Source organism: Gekko japonicus, unplaced genomic scaffold (genome assembly GCF_001447785.1).
Source record: "Gekko japonicus isolate JY-2015 unplaced genomic scaffold, Gekko_japonicus_V1.1 scaffold2622, whole genome shotgun sequence".
Taxonomy (NCBI): Eukaryota; Metazoa; Chordata; class Lepidosauria; order Squamata; family Gekkonidae; genus Gekko; species Gekko japonicus.
The window spans coordinates 125,721-145,129 of NW_015160916.1; the positions used below are offsets into that span (position 1 = coordinate 125,721).

The window sequence follows — 19,409 nt, forward strand, 5'->3', positions numbered from 1 at the left end:
GTCAAACATGTGGCACGCGGGCCAAAAGTGGCCCGCCCAGGGCTTTAATCCAGCCCGCAGCTCTTGTCCCCCCTCCCCTCCCTGTCCTCAACCTTCTGAGCTGCCGCTTAGTGCAGAGAGCAGAGGGCAGGGCTGCTTTCCCAGTTCCCAGCCACGTGGATCTGGGGGTAGAGCTGTTTATTCCCTTATGTCTGCTGTGTAAAGGGGAGGGAGCTTGGTTGGTAACACTGCTGTACTTTGGGGTATTTTTCTTTTGTATTGATTGCACTGAATGAAGTAGCAGAGTCTCCTGGAGCTGTTTCTTTAAGTCTGCTTTGTGTGTGTGTGTGTGTGTGTGTGTGTGTGTGTGTGTGTGTGTGTGAGAGAGAGAGAGAGAGAGAGAGAGAGAGAGAGAGAGAGAGATTACATTGCTGTATATTTCGGAGTAGTTTTCTTTTGCATTGTGCACTGGAGGCACAACCTGTGTGAAAGCTCCCATATTTGCCAATTCTGGGTTGGGAAATACCAAGAGATTTGGGGTATGGGGCCCCAGGACGGCACAGTTAGGGGAAGGGGTGGGATGTCAGCAAGGTCTAACTCCATGCACCTCATCCTCCAAAGCAGCCATTTTCTGCAGGGGAGCTAAAATCTGGAGGTCAGTTGTAACTCCAGGAGATCCCCAGGCCCCACCTAGAGGTTGGCAACCCTATTTACAGGCCGGCCTGACAAAGTCCGATTTATGTCAGATCTGGCCCTCATAAAAATGAGTTCGACACCCCCAGGTCCAGACATTTTTAGAAGCTAAATCTGAAACACATGCTTAAAAATTTCAAAAGCATTCTTTCTACCATTGCAGGATTGCATGCAATAACAGTTTGATTTCACTCAAATTATAACTTGAGACCTAAGAGACCTTTTTTATTAACACCATACTAACAGCAAACAAGGTAAGTATCTGGTAGTGAAAGTATAGGGAAGTTTTAATCTGCTTTCCACTGGAACCCCCCCTCCCCCGGTAAATTAAGGAATTTCAAATCCTGTTCTGGCTGCCTGAAGATAAATTGCTTTATTGAAAGAACTCTTCTATGTTCTGGTTTAAACAGAGAGTAGAGTGGAAACAGTCAGGTCATCTAATTACTGAACCAATTCAAGTTGGTATTACTGTGAGATCCTTGTATGTTCATTCTGACATTACTGTGCATGTAGCAGTGTGAGACTGACTCCACATGGGTGACAAACCTGTCTATGGTGTACATAAGCCAGCCATGTAAAGAAAGTGGGGGGGATAACATGATTCAGGAGATTTGTTAAGTTAAGAGAACAGCCTCTACTTTTTCTGAAAGAAAAAAAATGTTTTCAATTATTTTACTACAAAACCCTCCAATCCAATCATTATCTGAGTTAGTGAGAGAGAAAGAAGGGGCACACAAGCCCAAGGCTCATTTATGATAATTCCTTGGGAGGCTCCATTTAGCATTATTCAGTATGAACACACGGCACATTCAAACATTGCCACAAATTTCTGTTTTCTCACAGTTATTCTTATGCTTCCACACTCCCTCATGCCTTCCTTCGTGTGTAGAACAGAACTGCAAGTTTACTGGTTTTCAAAGCATTAATCAGTCAAACTCTGATCTGCCATGGTGTTCAACTGCAGGTCCCTGGGCAAACTGGATTTGTTTCTTCCTCACAAATGGGGATTTCTAAAGTGGAACTGAAAACAGGGTTGCACCCACCTGTAACTGATGTTCATTGAGGTCTTCTGTGCAATCCCACATTGAGAGGGACTGCAAATCTGCAGGCCTGCCACAGCAGATCTTCTAGCTTAGAATCCTTAGGAGCATCCGCATGCCCACTGGAACTGTTGTAAACATCTCCCGCCCAATGGTCACACAGTCCAATGGCACAATGCCCCTTTCTCCCTCAGTGCCATCTTCGCCGCCACAAGCATCCTTTGGTGTGAGCTCATAGCGGGGCAGGTGGGAGGGAATGTGTGCCTGCACAGAAGACCTCAATGAACATCAGTTACAAGTAAGTGCGACCCAGTTTTCATCTTTGTCTTCTGTGCAGTGCCACATTAGGATTTCAGAAGAAGAAGAGAAGAGAGGAGATTATACCCCACCCTTCACTACCCAAAGGTGTCTCAGAGAGGCTTACAAACTCCTTTCCCTTCCCTTCCCCTCCCCACAACAGACACCCTGTGAGGTAGGTGAGGCTGAGAGAGCTCTGAAAGAAACTGCTCTTTTTTCAAGAACAGCTGTGCCAGAGCTATGGCTTGCCCAAGGTCATCCAGCCGGTGCAAGTGGAGGAGTGGGGAATCAAACCCGGTTCTCCCAGATTAGACTCTGCGCACTTAACCACTACACCAAACTGGCTCTTTTTAGCAAACTCACCACTCAGGAGGCGGGACAAGCTCATCAAATAGCACTTCATTGAAACATAGATTGTAATAAAGTTTTGCCCACTGATAGTTCCCTTCGTGCATCCAGATCCAGCATATAGTGTCTTACAAATATGTCAGCAGAACACAGTTTGCATCCAATGGCTTCAGAGGCTTGGTTGTGACCTCCCCTTTCTCACCTATCGCTGGCTCCCCTTGTGGCGAGCCTGCAAGCCTGCAGCCCCCTTCTCTTCCCAGGTAGGCCAGCGGTAGGTAGCAGGCGGCCTCACCTCTTGTAGGGGCCTCGTGGGGGCGTCAGGGGATATCTGCAGTGCGGGGGCCGTGGGTGGCTCTCCCATCCCTGGGTGCCTGGGGAGATCGGGGGCCCCGCTCGGGTCAGTCCAGGCTGCCAGACAGTCTGTGATGAAGCCTTTTTTCCATTCAAAATCCCCACATAACGAACAAAGACATCTCTTTGTCCTATCTAAGTAAAATTATATTGCCCTTATAATATCAAGTGTATGCAGCCTTTTTTCTGCCTCAAAATCAGGTGTTGGGGGGGGAAATCTGGTAAGATAACTTCTTGAGTCAAATGAAACTTTGAAACTACCTTGGGAAGAAACTGTAAACTAGGCTTCTTTCCTGAAATATCTTTAAGAAAGGAGAATCCTTATGCAACGTGGCTAATTCACTTACTCACCTTGCTGACATAATTGCTACGTTGTTGCCAATGGTTCAAATGGCTTGGCCATTAACTGAGTCAATACTAATGACAATGATCATTGTTGTATTAGTCTTGGAGGATTGGGATTAAGTAGGCCTTTAAGAAATTTCTTAGACAAACTATGTGAGAAAACCATTTAACCCTGAATCATGGGATGGTATGCTGAGATACCTTCCAGACGAGTGAGACAAGCTCTTTTCCTTTCAACTCGAGTAGATACTCTAATAAAGAGCTAGAGGTGCCCTTTTGAGCAAAGCGCCTTTAGCTAATGACCATTCCCCAAACCTGCTCCACTTATTGCTGTATGAGCATCTTGTCGCCGGCTTTCTTGCTTGTATCAGTACTTCTTTAACACCGGAAGAGCACCCGAACTCCTGGGTAGACTCCTCCAATCTGTCAAATGTAAATTTGCCAGGTTGTGATGTCTTTCCTGCCCTATACTAAACAGACTGAAAACTAATGGTAAGTGAATGTACAGCCCTTTGCACAACTGTTTTAGGCTGGTAAATCACATTTGTCTTGGCCAGAAGGGAGCAATCAAAACAAAATCTGAGTTCTCCTGAACGATCTTTGCCACCACTCTCCACATTAGTGGAATGGGAAGGAAAGTGTAAAAGAGCTTCCCCACCTATTGAAGCTGGACGGTGTCCCCTGTTAGCCAGCAAGGAGCTTTTTGCCCTGTTTATGAACTATGTCTAATGTGTGCCAAGGGACTATGATGATTGGTGACCAGACTGAGATGCCAGATATGTACCAGCAAGAGCCTGAGAACATGGATCCCAAGTCACTCCCTTTCAGAGATGTTCCTGTACACACACAAAGAGCCAGGCCAGCAGTCATTTGCTTTGGCTGTTCAAACAAAGAACTTACTTCACCTTCACCTGGCATGTTCTCCCCCCCAACAACTTCGTCAAAGGATTAAGTTTTTCCTTAACAAAGGAATTAGCTCGGCAACCCACCTACCCACCTGGAGAACCGGTTCTGCAGTCTCAAGACAAAAGAGGACAATCAATGCTAGCTGCTGACTCAATCATCATGCTAATCAGGTGTCTTTGGGCTACCAGCTTAATTGCATCAATCATTGTCCAAGCTAAGCCCCTCACTTCCACTGCATAAACTAATCAGAGAGGGACTGTGTCAAGGGAGGAGTCCAGCAAGCCCTCCCCATGTGACACCCCAGAGGAGGTGGGCCAAGTCATGTGACTAGGACATGTGACCACCTGAAGCCACCCCCAAGGGACATGTGGCTAGCCTGGCCCAGCCTCCCAAACCCACCTTATAAAAGGGGACAGCCGGCCATGTGCTCTCTCTCTCTACACCCCCTCAACGACCGCTATACTCTCTGACTCTCATCCTTGTAGCAATCTGCTACCCATCCTACCCCAGGCTTTTAGTCTGCAGCTAAGGCCTACCTTGTGCTTTCTGCTGGTCAGTCTGCACACTCCATTTTCCTAGTATAATCCCCATTTTTCTAGTATTCCCTTATTTTTCCATTTGGCAAGCTTCATCTCTTCGGACCAGGTAAATATTGTCAAACCAAAGAATATCCTGCTAAAGCAACTGTGTTAAGGATCTATCTTTATTTCCTAGCATATGTATAAATGTGTGTGTGGTTGTGTATTGTTTGAATGATATATATCTCTCAGTAAAGAGACATTATATTTTACTGAATCCAGTCTCTGTCTGTTCAGATACTTACAGCAAGGGTGGGACTTCTGTATACATTGGTGAGAACCCTAATTTGCCTATTGCCCATTAATAATCATAACTTTACCTATACTAATTAATAATATAAGGCAATTTGGCTAACACCCCCAAAGAGAGAGAATCTCTTCCTGCTACTGAACATATTCACCCTTGTTGCAAACAAATCTACCTCCTGGGTGCCCCACCTCTGGAATATAGGGTGTAAGTAACTGTTTAGAATGGACCATTCGTGGTTCACAGTCAGGGCCCCACTGAGATACTCTGCTTGACCATTCTGACTGCCTGCAATATGGATGGCTTGGAGGCCCACTCCATGCTGCACCGCCCAATGCCAAATCTCTGCTGCTTCCACTGACGTGAGTCGGGACCCAGTACCTCCCTGTTGGTTTAGGTAATACATGGCTGAAGTATTGTGCATTTGAATGAGCACCAATTTTCCCCAAAACATATCTGTGAAAGAAGTTAGAGCATGCTTAATCACTTTTAATTCCAGAATATTTCTATGGAGTTCTCTCTCTCCTTGATGCCATCTGCCCTGAACCAACTGGTCACAACAGTGTGCACCCCAGCCTTCTAATGATGCATCTGTAGTTACCACCACTTCATGGGGATTAAACCCAAATGATGCACCCATAAACAGATATTGCTCATCTGTCCACCTAGATAACATTCTGGTCACCTTTCAAGGGATAGAGAATTTTTTGTGTTGGGAATGTAACATTGGTCTAAAACGTTGCAAGAACCACAACTGAATTGGTCTGATATATAATCTAGCTAGGGGGAAGAACAGCCATTGTAGAGGCCATTAGGCCTAACAAATGCTGTATAGAATGCGCAGTTTGAAAATGGTTCACCATGAAGCGTCTAGCCATAGCTTTAATGATTGCTCCCCTATCTGGAGGTAGGACTCCTTTTCCTAACTTTGCATCTAGAACTATATCAATAAACTGAACTTTTTGCATAGTTTCCAATTTAGATTTCTTCCAGTTTATCACTAAGCCCAACCTTTCACAAGTATCAGTGACCAATTTTAAACCATCTTCCAACTGTTCTCTACATTTAGCTACGACAACCAGTCATCGAAATAGAGATATATGGTACAGCCCTTCACATGTAATTGGGCCACAATCAGTGCCATGCATTTTGTGGGTGTGGGTGCCAACCCAAATGGTAACACAGTATATTGAAATACTCTCCCTGCGTATTTGAATCTCTGGTATTTCCTATGCCCCTTATGCATTGCAATATGAAAATATGCGTCCTTCAGGTCTAATACTGCAATAATAACTCCCTCCTCAGCAATAGCAACACTTGCATCAATGATGTCATATGAAATTTAGATACCTTCAAGAATTTGTTTTACATCCTCAAATCTAAGATTGGTCTATTCCCCCCCTCTTCCTTCTGTACTAGAAAGAAATGGGAGTAAAACCCAGTGGGTTCATCTGGGGCATCTATTACTTTTACCGCTCTTTTAAACATAAGCTGATATACTTCCTTTTGCAACCGGGGGAATACTTTATTCACAACTTTAACCACTTGTGTTCTTGGTAATGAATTAAACTCTTAACATACAACTCTTTCTAACAATACTAAGTACCCATTTATCCATTGTAACAGATCAAACTTCAAAATAAGCTATCAATCTGTTTAAAAAGCTATATGACTTCTCAGAGTCATGCTGCAGTGAACAGAATGCTCCTTTGCCCTGAGAGTGCAGCTCCTTCCCACCCTGTTCCTGGACAGACTTAAGCCTAGCCCCTTGCCTTTGTCTTCCAAACTACTGCTGTTGCTGGGAAAACCTATATGGGGTGGATACGCTGATCAGCTTTGATGGAAGGGCCTCTGACCTCTCTTCAGGAACTGATTCCGATGGAGCTTCAGGTCCTCTATCTGACAAAATGACATATTCATTTGACTCCTCCTCTGAGTAAAATCTTGGGTCCAGGGATCTTGGCCCATGTTGACATGCTACAGAAACCCCTGGAGGGCAACAAATATTCAGCTGTTCCGTTCCTGGAGTTATTTTATTATATTGACTCCAGTTTTGCAGGTAGTGAGGCCATGGCACCATAAGCGGAACAGCTGCTGGCTACGGAGCTGATTGTGCTGGTCTCTGTTGATGCCACAGCTCCAGTGGAAGGACTAGATCGGTCCCGATCTCTCCTTCTGACAGTGACAGTTCTGGGGAGACTGATTGCACCAATGGTGTTCTAAGCAGAGGCTTGGGAGGTGGTTCCGTCTCCTATCTTTGTTCCTTACTCAGAGCCAACTTATTGCAGTGATGTTTCGCCCCTGGTTTCCCAACCTCTCTATGCTTCCTTTTGCTCTTCACCTTATTGGCCGACAGCTCCGAGAGACTTCTCGGCACTGAAGGGGATCTGGATCAACTGGTGGCTGAAGCTTTATATCCGCTCAGGGCCGATGGAGCCCACTTCATGGAGATGACAGATGGAGCCTTTGATCTCTCAGCAGCTTGAGAGGCCAGCTTCTCTGAAGCCTGTAGGGCTTTCTCCTATAACAATGCCTTCAGTTTAGGTGCTCTTTCAGAGTGAGTCTTATTTGTAAATGGCTGACAAACCTTGCAATTTGACATATTGTGTCCTTTGCCCAGGCATAACACGCACAGGCCATGTACATCTGTCTGTGCCATCTCTGCTCCACACTGGGCACATTTCTTAAACAAGCTCATCTGATCCATTAGAGAATTTGATCTCTCTCTCGAAACACCAGCAGCAATTGCTGTTGCAACAGCCAAGCTCTGGAGGGATTTCTTCCTATGGGCCGCTCTTTAGGGACCATTTGTCAATTACCTTCTTAACTGATACAATGTCTCCCGAACACTAGAAGACAGATCTACTCCTTCCCGGCCAAGAAGGAACTGAGAGAGAAAGGGGCATTGTGCCGCTGGACTATGCGAACGTTGGGATGGAGACATTTACAACAGTTCTAATGGCCACGCAAATGTCCCTAAGGATTCTAAGCTAGAAGAAGATCTGCTATGGCAAGCCTGTCTGTTCACAGTCCCCTCCCCCAGTGTGGGACTGCGCAGAAGAGGAAGATGAACTGTGATTTAGAATCCGTGTTTGTGAGAAGGAACAAACTCCAATTTGCCCAGGCACCTATATTTGGACATCATGACTAACTTGGGTTTAAGATAACACTTTACAAACCAGGATGCATTCAGCCATACTCTGTACACAAGGGGGAGTAGTAGGGATGAAGGGCACAAATATGAAGACAAGCTGCATTTATGCCCATCAAAAGCAAATCTGTCATGATGTTGGCATGTGGCCCAAGTTCAACACTGACTTAATATATCCCATGATATTTTTTTTCAGAACAAGAATACAGCAAACCAGAATGAGCTCCATACTAACATACCTTTAAGAGGATCATGCTCAGCTCTCATTATATCAATAAGGGAATTCTCCAATGAGTGCATGTTCAGACTGTCATACATTCTGTTTCGATCCTAGAAGAGAACAAATCCTTAGCATTAGAGCTAGAACCAAGGAACAACTAATGTGTTTATGTGAAAAGTTCCAACATCTACCTAGGAATTTGGATTATCTTCTATTCTGCCATCATATACTTGCAATATATTAGAATATACAGACGGGAACAGTCTCTGTCTCTCATGATTATAACATTGGAGAACTATAAAGAACATACAGCAGTCAATCACAGTAAAAATGTTTGATTGTGTAACCAGAACCATCTAGGCAAACCTGTTCAGAGCATAATAGTACAACATATTAATCTTGATCGCTACAAGCTCTTCATTGTTCAGTGTAAGAAGGACTAGTTATTATTTTCCTGGTCTTCTCACTAATATATTACACATTATTGAAAAAACTTCAGGAAAAATAATAGGGAGAATTGGTAAGAAAGAGAGGGTGAAAAAATATCACTGGTCGTGTACTTCTTGATCAGTAACTAGTTTTCCTGCTGGGCCATTCTGAAGTATAAGGATAGAACGGGTATGCCAATGGGGGGAAATGTCTCTCAGAACCAGTTTTACCCCATGGGCTTCTAGCTGCTGGATCCTAACCATTAATACAGTCTAACATATTATCCTGCACTAATTATGTCTGATCTAACAATATTTGTCACTGCCCTGTAATAAGAATAACAAAACATATATTACTTTTAGCATCCCGTTGACACACTACTGATGGTTTACACAGAGAGAGACGTTGAAGGCCAGGGGAAAAAAGCCAAGAAAATTAGAGAAAACACTATTTTCCCCTTGCCTATTCCCTGCCTGAGAATCCCCCCCCCCCCAAAAAAATCAGAAATTCTGGGGAGCAGTGAAAAAAACCAAACATTTTCTCTTTTGGAATGAGTGAAATGCTTTATGAAAATGCTTTACTCATTTAAAATGTTTAGTATGAAATATTTTATGTAAGCAAATCTGTAGCATTAAATAACAGATAACTCTGGTGTATCCTGTAACATACAGATGTCAGAAAGATACATGTCCTACAGAAGCATAGTATCAGAGAGCCCTCTCTGATACTGGATATATTATTCACAATGGTGCTTGTATAACTTTTAAATATTATAAATATGCCACACAGTACAATGTTCTACGCTGATTTATAAATGATGGATTTTAGGTTATTAAAGTAATTATTGAATTATATTTCAATTTTCCACTAACATTTCTTGGACAAAAATGGATAACTAACTTCTTCCACGGCTTCAAAATTTCCAAGATTTTTACATCTTCATTTAAGCAGTGGACTCCTTGGACTCAACTGCTTAGATTTAATCCCTGTATCTCTTATTTCTTAACATAAAACTAAGATTTCCAACTTAATGCAGTGCAGAGATTGCAAATGGTCCTCTGAGAATCTCAATGGATAGGTTTATTTACATTTACTGATTAAAATATTTATACCTCACCTTTGCCTGTGGCTCAAGGAAGCTTACAAATCCATATTTAAAACATACAAAATTAAATGAAATTCCAAATACACTGATGCCTGACCCCCCTGTACATCTTTCAAATACAAAGTAGAGAAACGTTATTTAAACTTCTCCTTCCACAGAAGTGCAGTATGGATGCCTGGGTAGGCTCCTGAAAGAGGAGAGCTGCCAACCTCCAGGTAGTGGCTGGAGATCTCCTGCTATTACAACTGATCTCCAGGCGACAGAGATCAGTTCACCTGGAGAAAGCGACCGCTTTGGAAGGTGGACTCTACGGGATCAATACCCCGCTGAAGTCCTTCTCCTCCCCAACTCCACCCTCCTCAGTCCCCAAACCCCCAGGAATTTCCCAACCCAGACCTGGTGACCTTATGAAAGAGACAGCCTGGCATTTACGTGGGCCCCAAGAATGCCATCATTTTCATTTTCCGCAGAACTCAAAAAGGTCACAGGCGGCATGAAAATTCAGTTTGCATGCCCCACTGAAGCTATCTGCCAGGGCCGTCTATAATCTTGGGGTAGGAATGGAAGAAAGCCCTTCATTTATGTTAAAGATTCTTTGACAAGGCAGCCAATGTAGCTATTGCAAGGGTACCGTTCACCCAGTAAAAATACCTGAGCAGTTTTGCTATTACTGGCAAAGTCTATAGGGCACAAAATTACTGAATGCAGTAGCAAGAAATAAGCAGTGTTCAGCAAATCTAACGTCAATATCCAAAGGGCAAAATACAGATACCATTCCCATAATCTAGCATGGATTAGATGACACTCAAAAATGATGAGACTGCATGCATATTATGAAGAACAATGAAAACCAGATTGCCTTGCTAAAGTATACCATAGCCTCCATCTCCAGCTCTGACTCAAAGAAGTTTTGCTAAAGGCTACACAGAATTCAGAATGGTTTGTACTGGGGATCAAAACATGGAAAGGTGAAAAACAGCCCTCAAAAACAGGCCAATCTGATTTTCTCTTGCACTTGGGACTGTTGCTACACCAAAGACCAATCAGGAAATTCTTATTACCCCATACTAAAACTCACCTCAGCAATTGATAAGGCAAGTAAATTAAGAAAATCTGTATGTGGAATCTGAACATTAATCTGAACATTAACCAAGTCAGCACAGAGCAGGCTGCTATTTACAATCATGTACACTAGGCGAAAATTTGTACTGATGCAGCTTTGGAGGGAACCTGAAGACATAGCTAGCATATATCACTTCTCCACACTCCCATTTAATCAGCTGCTCTGCAGCTTTCGCAATCTGTAGAAACTGCAGCCATAGAGAATTACGGTTCCTGGTTAAGCAATGAATGCCAAATTCGAAACTGGTTTCACTGCCAGGCAGAGAGAATATGGAAATTTCTGAGAAAGAAACATTGGAACCTTTTTTTTTTTGGCCCCCCGAAGGGGATTTTTTAATTGCATTTTATATAAGGACTACAAACTACAATGAAAAAAGAGCTTAAAAACATACTAATAAGTGAAAATCCGGAAAATATATGTATAGTAGGTGATTTCAATGCAGTTCTAGATCCAAAAGAGGATGGGGGGGGGGGGGGAACAAAAAACTAGGCCCAGGACTGCCTACGAGTTTTCTAATGGTGGCAGAAGAATTTAATATGATAGATAGCTGGAGGACAAAAAAATCCTCAAAAGAGAGATTATACTTACTTCTCTCACAGGCACAGATCATGGTCTAGAATAGACATGATATGGATAAATGCAAATATGGCAAAGGAGTTACTGGAAGCAGAAATACTACCCAGTACTTTCGCCGACCACAACCCAATGTGGATAGCACTAAAAGAAAGTGGGAGGCCGTCGAAATGGAGATTAAATATGAGGCTATTAATGGACAAAAAAATTGTAACAAAAATTAAGCTAGAGATAAAAGAGTTTTTAAAAATAAATAAAACAGAAAATATGCCATTAAACATAGTATGGGACACCTTGAAAGCTTACTCAAGAGGATTATTTATCACACAAGAGATATGGAAGAGAAAACAAAAAAGAGAACTTTTTACTTTTGCAAAAATTTTAAAGTCTCTGAATATGCGCTCATATGCACCTTGATAAGTCTTTCCCAACAGATTTTAATGCTTTTGCTTCCACTCCCCCCCGTCTCGCTTTTAAGTTTATGCACAAGGGAGGGGCCCCTCCCCCGCTCGCTTTACTTCTAGTCCGTGGGGTGGGGAGCTTTCTTTTTAAATATCAAATACGCTTTAGTCCAACTCACTGTTCATATTCGGTCATACGACCTCGCTTAGCCTCCGTTTTAGCCGCTCGATCTCCAGCGCTTGTCCCGGTCAGCGTCACTAGTTCCGTTCGGACACTCAGCAGAGGGACCGTTGGGACAGAGAAGCGCCTCAATTCCCCAGCATCGCGCTGGCGAAGAGGCAACCTCTCATAAGTCCCCTGGCCAGGAGCCTTTCCCCGGGCTCCTGGGGGGGTAGTGATGCCTCGCCCCCCCTCCTTTCTGCTGGTACGCAGCTTCACCCCCGGAAGGTCCGGGAGGTGAGTCTGCTCAGCGCGCCACCATAAACCGGAAGTCAACATTGGAACCTTAACAGTCGAAAAGTTTCTATAATCAGGGCAACCTGATCAAGGCCATCAGTCCTGGAACTATATGAAAATCCCAGTCAAACTGGAGGAGATTCCAAAAAGGCAAATCTTAAGGGGACTTAAGAATTTCCCCCCAGGCTTCTAGGGGTCAGAAGAGTGGTTCCATTTCTGGAATTCTCTGAAAGGCAAATGAAAGAGGAATCTGCATCCCTTCTTTCCAATAGACAAAATATGGTCTATACCAAAAAAATTACACATTGCCTAACAACGCCATGGATTTGTTACAGATTCATCTGGTGGACGTACCCATCCTGGCTCTCATGCCAGGTACACTCATGTTCAAGGACGGAGAAGGGTCCCTCAAGGACCGGTTTGAATTTGCCCTCCTCGGCGCCCATGTGATCAGGGCCCTCTGCTACCGCCTCCCTTTTTGACAGGGCCTCCTTCAACTGATACTGGATAAAAGGGAGGGTAAATTCAGACTCCTAAAGGCTGCCTCAAATCATGGCAGATATGAGCTTAGATGCTCTGAGTTTCTCATCAGGAACCATTCAGATGTGACAGCCAGAAATCACCTGTGGTTGAATCTTAGGATGCAGATTATTATTCCAAGCTCAGTTTAGTGTCCATCCTTCCCTTTTTTGGGGGGTGGGGGGTGATTCAGATGCAACATCTGTGATATTTTAGTGGAAACTATGGTTAAGAAAATGGTAAGGGGGGTTATACTTAAGGCTGGCACACAGGAAGACCAATGCCAGAGAAACCAGCCCTTTAATTCCTTTTGGAACCAGTGCATTTTACTTTGCACCCATAAAGAAATCTGGTTCAAACTCAGACAAAGAAACAAGTCAGGACCGGCCCATAACAAAGAGTTCTCTCAAGGCAACAATAATGCTAGCAACAACTGATCCAACAGATTCTAATACGCCAACTGATGCTAGGCCCATTCCTATGAGGGATAACTCCAACAGTTTCACCAAAGGTGGACCAACCGCTCATATACAGATGGGCAACAGGCAGTAAAGTACAATTTGCCACAGAATTTGTTGGCCTTCCTTTGTGGACTCTCCCAGATCCTGACATCCAAAGAAACATCACCACATCCTAAAAGCACTTCAACATCTATTCAACAGCAGGCAACAAAGCCACTCTTATTATTACCTTCAGGAATTTACTCCGTATCTTCTCACAGTCCCCAAGAAGAAACATGGACTGGAGAGCAATACTGAACTTAAAAATTCCTGAGCGCATTTCTCAAACACAGATATTTATGAATGGAGACAGCACCCATCCACAGGTGATGTCCAAAGAAAGACACAATGAGGAATTTCACATTACCCTTTTTAACCCGTTTTGAAGCCGTTTTTGATCCGTCGTGGAGTAAACCGGGATAGGGCTGCCATTTCACACATGGCTTTCCCCTTCTGGTAAAGAGTTGGATCTGAAGCGGTTTGCCATTTCAGACTGCACCGCTTTTTCCCTGCCGTTTTTCGCCCGCACGGGCAATTTCCAGCTTCTTTTTTACGTTCGCTTTAGAGCGCTATAGCACTATAACCAATACTCCAGGCATTCCAATGGGGTTGATATAATGCTGTTGCATTATACTGTTATAGTGCTATAAAGCGAACGTTCCCAAAAAAACCCCAACAACCGGAGATCACCCGTGCGGGTGAAAAACAGCGGGAAAAAGCACATTGGAACTGGGAGAGGAAACTGAAGACTACTTGGAAGCAGTTGACAGGTAAAACGCTTCAGCCCCGTTTCCTAAACGGGACAGAAGTGTTTGTGTGTGAAATTAAAAATATATTCCGGTAGGGAACCAGTTCTAAAACGGTTCTGTCTGAAATGACAGACCAGAAACCGTTTGGGAACCGTTCCTCTTCCAGATTATATCGTCTGAAATTCCTCAATGAGTAACATGGTCCCATTGACTGCAAGGAGGAATATGTCCATATACGTATACAGCCATCCCTTTTGGAGAATAGCTGAAGCCTACATACACAGGCACCCACTGTCAGTTAAGGACTCTTTTTTTTTGCAGTGGCACCGGGAGTCTTCTCCACCCTCAAAGGGATGCTTTACTTGTGCATTCTCCATTGAGGGGACAAGTTTATAAGGATAAAGCCACTATGGTGAGATCTTTGAAAGAACACAACTTCCTTATCGATAGGCAGAAGAGCATCCTTACCCATGCTCAGCACATAATTCACTTAGGAATACTAATCAACTCAATGTAGGACAAGTTCAACAGAGAAGGTTACAGATTGCACTCTTTAATATAATTATAGCATGTTTTCAAAACAATGACGTTTTTGAGTAACAGGAAATACTTTTTTTTTTTGTTCCCCATCCAAGTGCAATGAAATTCTCAGGGACTGTATGTGTCCTCCGAACTTCAAGGCAGAAAGGAGAAAGCTTCCCTTTTCTTGTTGTTCAGTCGCACAGTCGAGTCCGACTCTTCGCGACCCCATTTATTTTCTACAAACAATTAAAATTCTTATTTTCAAACCAGGTTGGGGAACAAACAAAAAGCCCTCCCAGAAAAGTGTTCAGTAAATTTTTGTTTTTAAAAATAATGCCTTTTCTGGGTTTGTACATTTTTAATCTCAAAAACCAGTTTGAAGAAGTGACTTGTGGAGATGAATTAACTGTGAAAAAGAAGGCTAAACATCGCCTCTTAAGCTAGAAATGTCATGCAGACCTTCAACTGTACCCAGGCAAAGAGCCTTTCTCTGGAGGAAGACCTTCTTCCACTGCTCTGGAGTGACAGGCTCCAATCCACTGTTTAGTCCTAACTTCACAGGTGACACTGATAAGCATGAACCAAGTGTGTATTTAAGGCCACATTTGCATAGCACCCATGCTTTGTATTGCTCTTCCTGGTGCTGCTACAACTACAGAGGTGTTTGGGGAATTTCAGAGGAAGTGGTTCCTTTGCCCAATTGAGTCCCTTCACCCAAAGGCAATTAGGCTAATGACCAACCATGCCACTTTTGTCACTCATTTTTCCCTATTGCTTTGGGTCTCCCCCCCCACACACACACACGTGTTTTGCTCCCTCTGGGACTACTAGAGAGAGCAAAACACATGGGGGGGGAGAGACCCTAAAGCAATAGTGACAAACCAGTGACAAAAATGACAGTGCAGAAGTGGCCAATGACTCCAGCAAAGAGTTTTTGTAGAATATGACAGCACTGGAGATGTGAAGGCCCGGGAAAAAACCGGGAAAATTTTTTTGGGGGGGGGAATGCCCCCCCCATTTTTTTCCTGACGCCTTTTTTGTTTTTTTCCGAAAAATTGGAAAAATTGAAAAAAGAAAAGAAACTGATTATTGAACGTTTTATTTTAACATGTTGAGTAAAATATTTTAAGACAAGGTAAAAAATATGTATGGTATCAGATTGATCTAATTTCTGTGCACTGTGCACTGAGGACAAGCAAGTCCTAGGTTACAAACTGAACTCTCCAATGCAAGAACAAGATGCATTTCTTCCTTTAGGAGGTGCTATTGTCACAAGAAAAGAAAAAGGTTTCAGTTTTGTTTTTGCATGTGGGTGGGTATTCTGTTTGTAATAATTGTTTGGATACACTATATTTTTAATATGCTAGTTGTGATAATTTCAACTCAATGGAGTTGCAAAAGTTGAACAATGGAAACATTCAAATTTATGTAGTTTCTGGGCCATTCTATCACTTGCACAGTTCCTTCTCTTGATGCCACTTCTCTGGGCATAAAACTGCATAGAACTTGCATAAAGGGCATCACGTGGTGATCCTACAAAGCATCATGTAGACATAGTGAAAAGGTATAATTGTTGCAGACAGACAGCATGTGTACATATAACCTCAAATTTCCCAGCACATGTATGTGACACTACGGGGTTCTACATGTCAGATCTGTACAACTTCCTTGTAGTATGTGAAGCAGACTTAAGAACTGCACACATGTACAGTAACTGTAGATGCAACAAAACTACTCTGATGTTTACAACAGGAAGAAGGTATTCAGCCTAAAAGAAAGCCAATGGGAGAGTAGGACAATTCTGACAGGAAGGATCACTGAACAGAGTAGAACTATTCCTACTTCTACTGTTGAATTCTTGCCTCTTGCTGCATGGCTATGTAACCTCCAAAGGCTGGACGGAAGCAATAGACCCTCAAGATAAGCTCTCTGTAACGATGGGCTTGAATCTTCCCTGGAAAATCTTGTTACCCAACTGACCTCGTCACCTGTTTGGCCACGGCAAAATAATGCCATCCCAACTATACAGTGACAGTCTCTGTGACCTATCCATGTACAGTTAATATTCACACTATTCCTCGTTTTAACACCACTGTCTGGCTTGAGCTCTGACCAGTCTCCCCCGCTCCCCTTAAACTTCCCACTCTTTCTCACCCTCCGCTTCTCTCTCAACCTGCACCCTTTTTGCCTCCCTTCCCTTCTCCATCAATCTTCCTCCATTTCTCCACTCCTCCTTTTCTGACAATCTCCCTTTCTTTCCCTTTCCCACTGTCAATATTCCCATCTCTTCCCCCTCCCCTTACCCTGATCTCCTTTTGCAAGTGGGGGCCCTGTGACATTTGTCTAGGGGTCAATCCCATGTGTCACCCCCGTCACTGAGGCCAACGCAACTCAAGGCCTCAGCAGCTGCCTCCAAACCTGGCCACGGTGGTGTCTGGGAGCTGCGCCTGGACTCTACATCCACCTAGAGCGGCTCCTGGACACCCTTGCTGCTGGCTCTGCGGAGGGATCTGTTTAGTGTCACTATGGTCTCAGACTGCAGATTTAGATAACCACAGATGGGGGGGCACACTTTGCTATTAGATATACAGACGACGATAAATCTTTTTGAGACCCAACAGCCAGTGTTCCCTCTAAGCTGAGTTAGTGTGAGCTAGCTCACAGTTCTTTAGCCTCCAGCGCACACGTTTTTGTCTTAGCCCAGGAAGGAGGGCTCCAGAGCAAACTGATTCATGCAGTAGCCAAATCGCTCGCTCACAACTTTAATGCCAGCAGCTCACAAAGTTGAATTTTTCTCTCACAAAACTCCACAGCTTAGAGGGAGCATTGCCAACAGCACAAGAATACTGATGTAAAGACGACCAATACCCTTATCAGTTACTTGGCAATCAGTCTTCACAAAGAAAAAAAGTCTTCAATAATTGCACTACTGCTACTAATAGTCAGGTACTCGGCAGAGTGGAAGACATCACAAAAGGGGTAGAGTTGAGCACCCACTACACAGACTCTGCCCACTTGCAGCAATCAGTCTTGTGACACAGTGAGCATTAATCACAGCATGTATCACTATGGCCAAGTCATCACGGGATTGCCTCCGTTGTGACTGGCGCCTGCCCCTTCATGCTCACATGTGCAAAAGCTGAGACGGAGACTGTGTTCTATCACACGAGTCTCCAGTGTGGTGCCCACTGACACCTTCCCCACCATATATTTGTAGAAGAAGAAGAAGAAGAAGAGATTGGATTTATACCCCGCCCTTCACTTGGAGTCTCAGAGCGGCTGACAAACTCCTTTCCCTTCCCCTCCCCACAACAGACAGCCTGTGAGGTGGGTGGGGCTGAGAGAGCTCTTAACAGAAACTGCTCTTTTTCAAGGACAGCTGTGCCAGAGCTTGTGACTGACCCAAGGTCACATCAGCAGGTGCAAGTGGAGGAGTGGGGAATCAAACCCGGTTCTCCCAGATTAGAGTCCGTGCACTTAACCGCTACTCCAAACTGGCTCTCAGACAATGGGTATGGGTATGGCCTAGTAGGGCTTTTGCACAGCATGGCATCTGATTTTCCATTAGATATCTGATTGGCTGTGCAATTGTTTAAAAAGCTGCCATGGCAGCAGCTGCCACCACAGTACAAGTATCTACCCTTCGTGACGAGACAAAAGCTGTATGTATGCCAAGAGAGTAGTTTTAAATCAGGGGTGCCAAACTCATTTGTTACGAGGGCCGGATCTGACATAAAGGAGCCCTTGTTGGGCCGGGCCATCTGTGTCATAAAACGTAATGCCAGGTAGCGGAGATATAAACTTTATAAAGGACACAAACACAAAGTTGGGTTTTTTTACTTAAAATAAAAACACGCTTAAAACATTAGCACTCTTGCAATATTTTGTTTATTTCACAGTGTCTGATAACTGACACCTCTTGCTCTGAATTATGGCATCAAAATGCCTGTGCTGTTGCTATCTTGAGTATGCTGTTCAGGTGTGTGTCTGTAAGCTGCAAACCTACGATGATGCAGCAGCAGCAGAACTGGAAGCAGCAGCAGAAGACAGCCAGTTCCACTGCAGGCCTGAGAGAAACCCTCCAGGGGCCTGATCCGGACCTGGGCCACATGTTTGACACACCTGTTTTAAATATGTTCATTTTAAAAGGCATTCTGTTAAACAGAGCTTCTGCCTGACATGTTGAAGAGTTGCTATTATAGGTATGCATGATCTCTCTCCCTGAGATTGTGGTTGCTCCCACCAGTCTATGTAACAGTTCCAAAGGTATCCACAGGTTCAAAAAGGTCGGGACCCTTGTTCTAGCAGAAATCTAAGTATGGCCCACCCACAGAGATCAAAAATCCACAGAAGGGGTCACACTGGGTTAAGGAGATTTCTATAGACCTGAGGACTCAGATCAATGATGGGTGGAGGGTCAAGCATCACCTGGAGGACCTGACCCATAGAAGGGAGGCTGTCTAGTTTGCTCACCTTTCAGTAGAAAAGCTAGAGAATTGTAAAGGATTCTCTGCTCAATGCAGGAAGGAAATTCCCCAGTGAAATATCAGTGTACTCTGTCTTTGACCCTGGGATGCACTGAGATGTAACAATACTCCCAGAACACTGAGACAGAGATTGTTGCAGTGCTGTGATTTTAATTTTTTATTGAACAGCAAATTCTCATGTCATATCAAATTATTCTTTTGAAACTGATGAATGTTAAAAAGGATAGTTGATGTCATGACAGAGGTTAGTTGTTCAAAGAAAAAAGTCAAAAGGTTTCCTCTGCGCCACCACAGAGAACTTGCGTAGGCCTGACAGTGGAACCATGAGAAGAGTTACACCATGCCAAACCCAGCAACTTCAACAGACTAAGAAGAGGAACTCTGTTTTA

The 19,409-nt window shown here is 43.8% G+C and overlaps 1 protein-coding gene across 1 annotated transcript in view; it reads right to left on the reverse strand.

Moving 5' to 3' along the window:
* LOC107121563 (cytoplasmic polyadenylation element-binding protein 2-like) overlaps positions 1 to 19,409 on the reverse strand; it is an 81,061-nt gene that overhangs the window by 48,155 nt on the left and 13,497 nt on the right. The window contains exon 4 of the mRNA XM_015424492.1: positions 8,175 to 8,265. Coding sequence (XP_015279978.1) covers positions 8,175 to 8,265 — 91 coding nt within the window. The remainder of the gene's footprint in view (positions 1 to 8,174; positions 8,266 to 19,409) is intronic.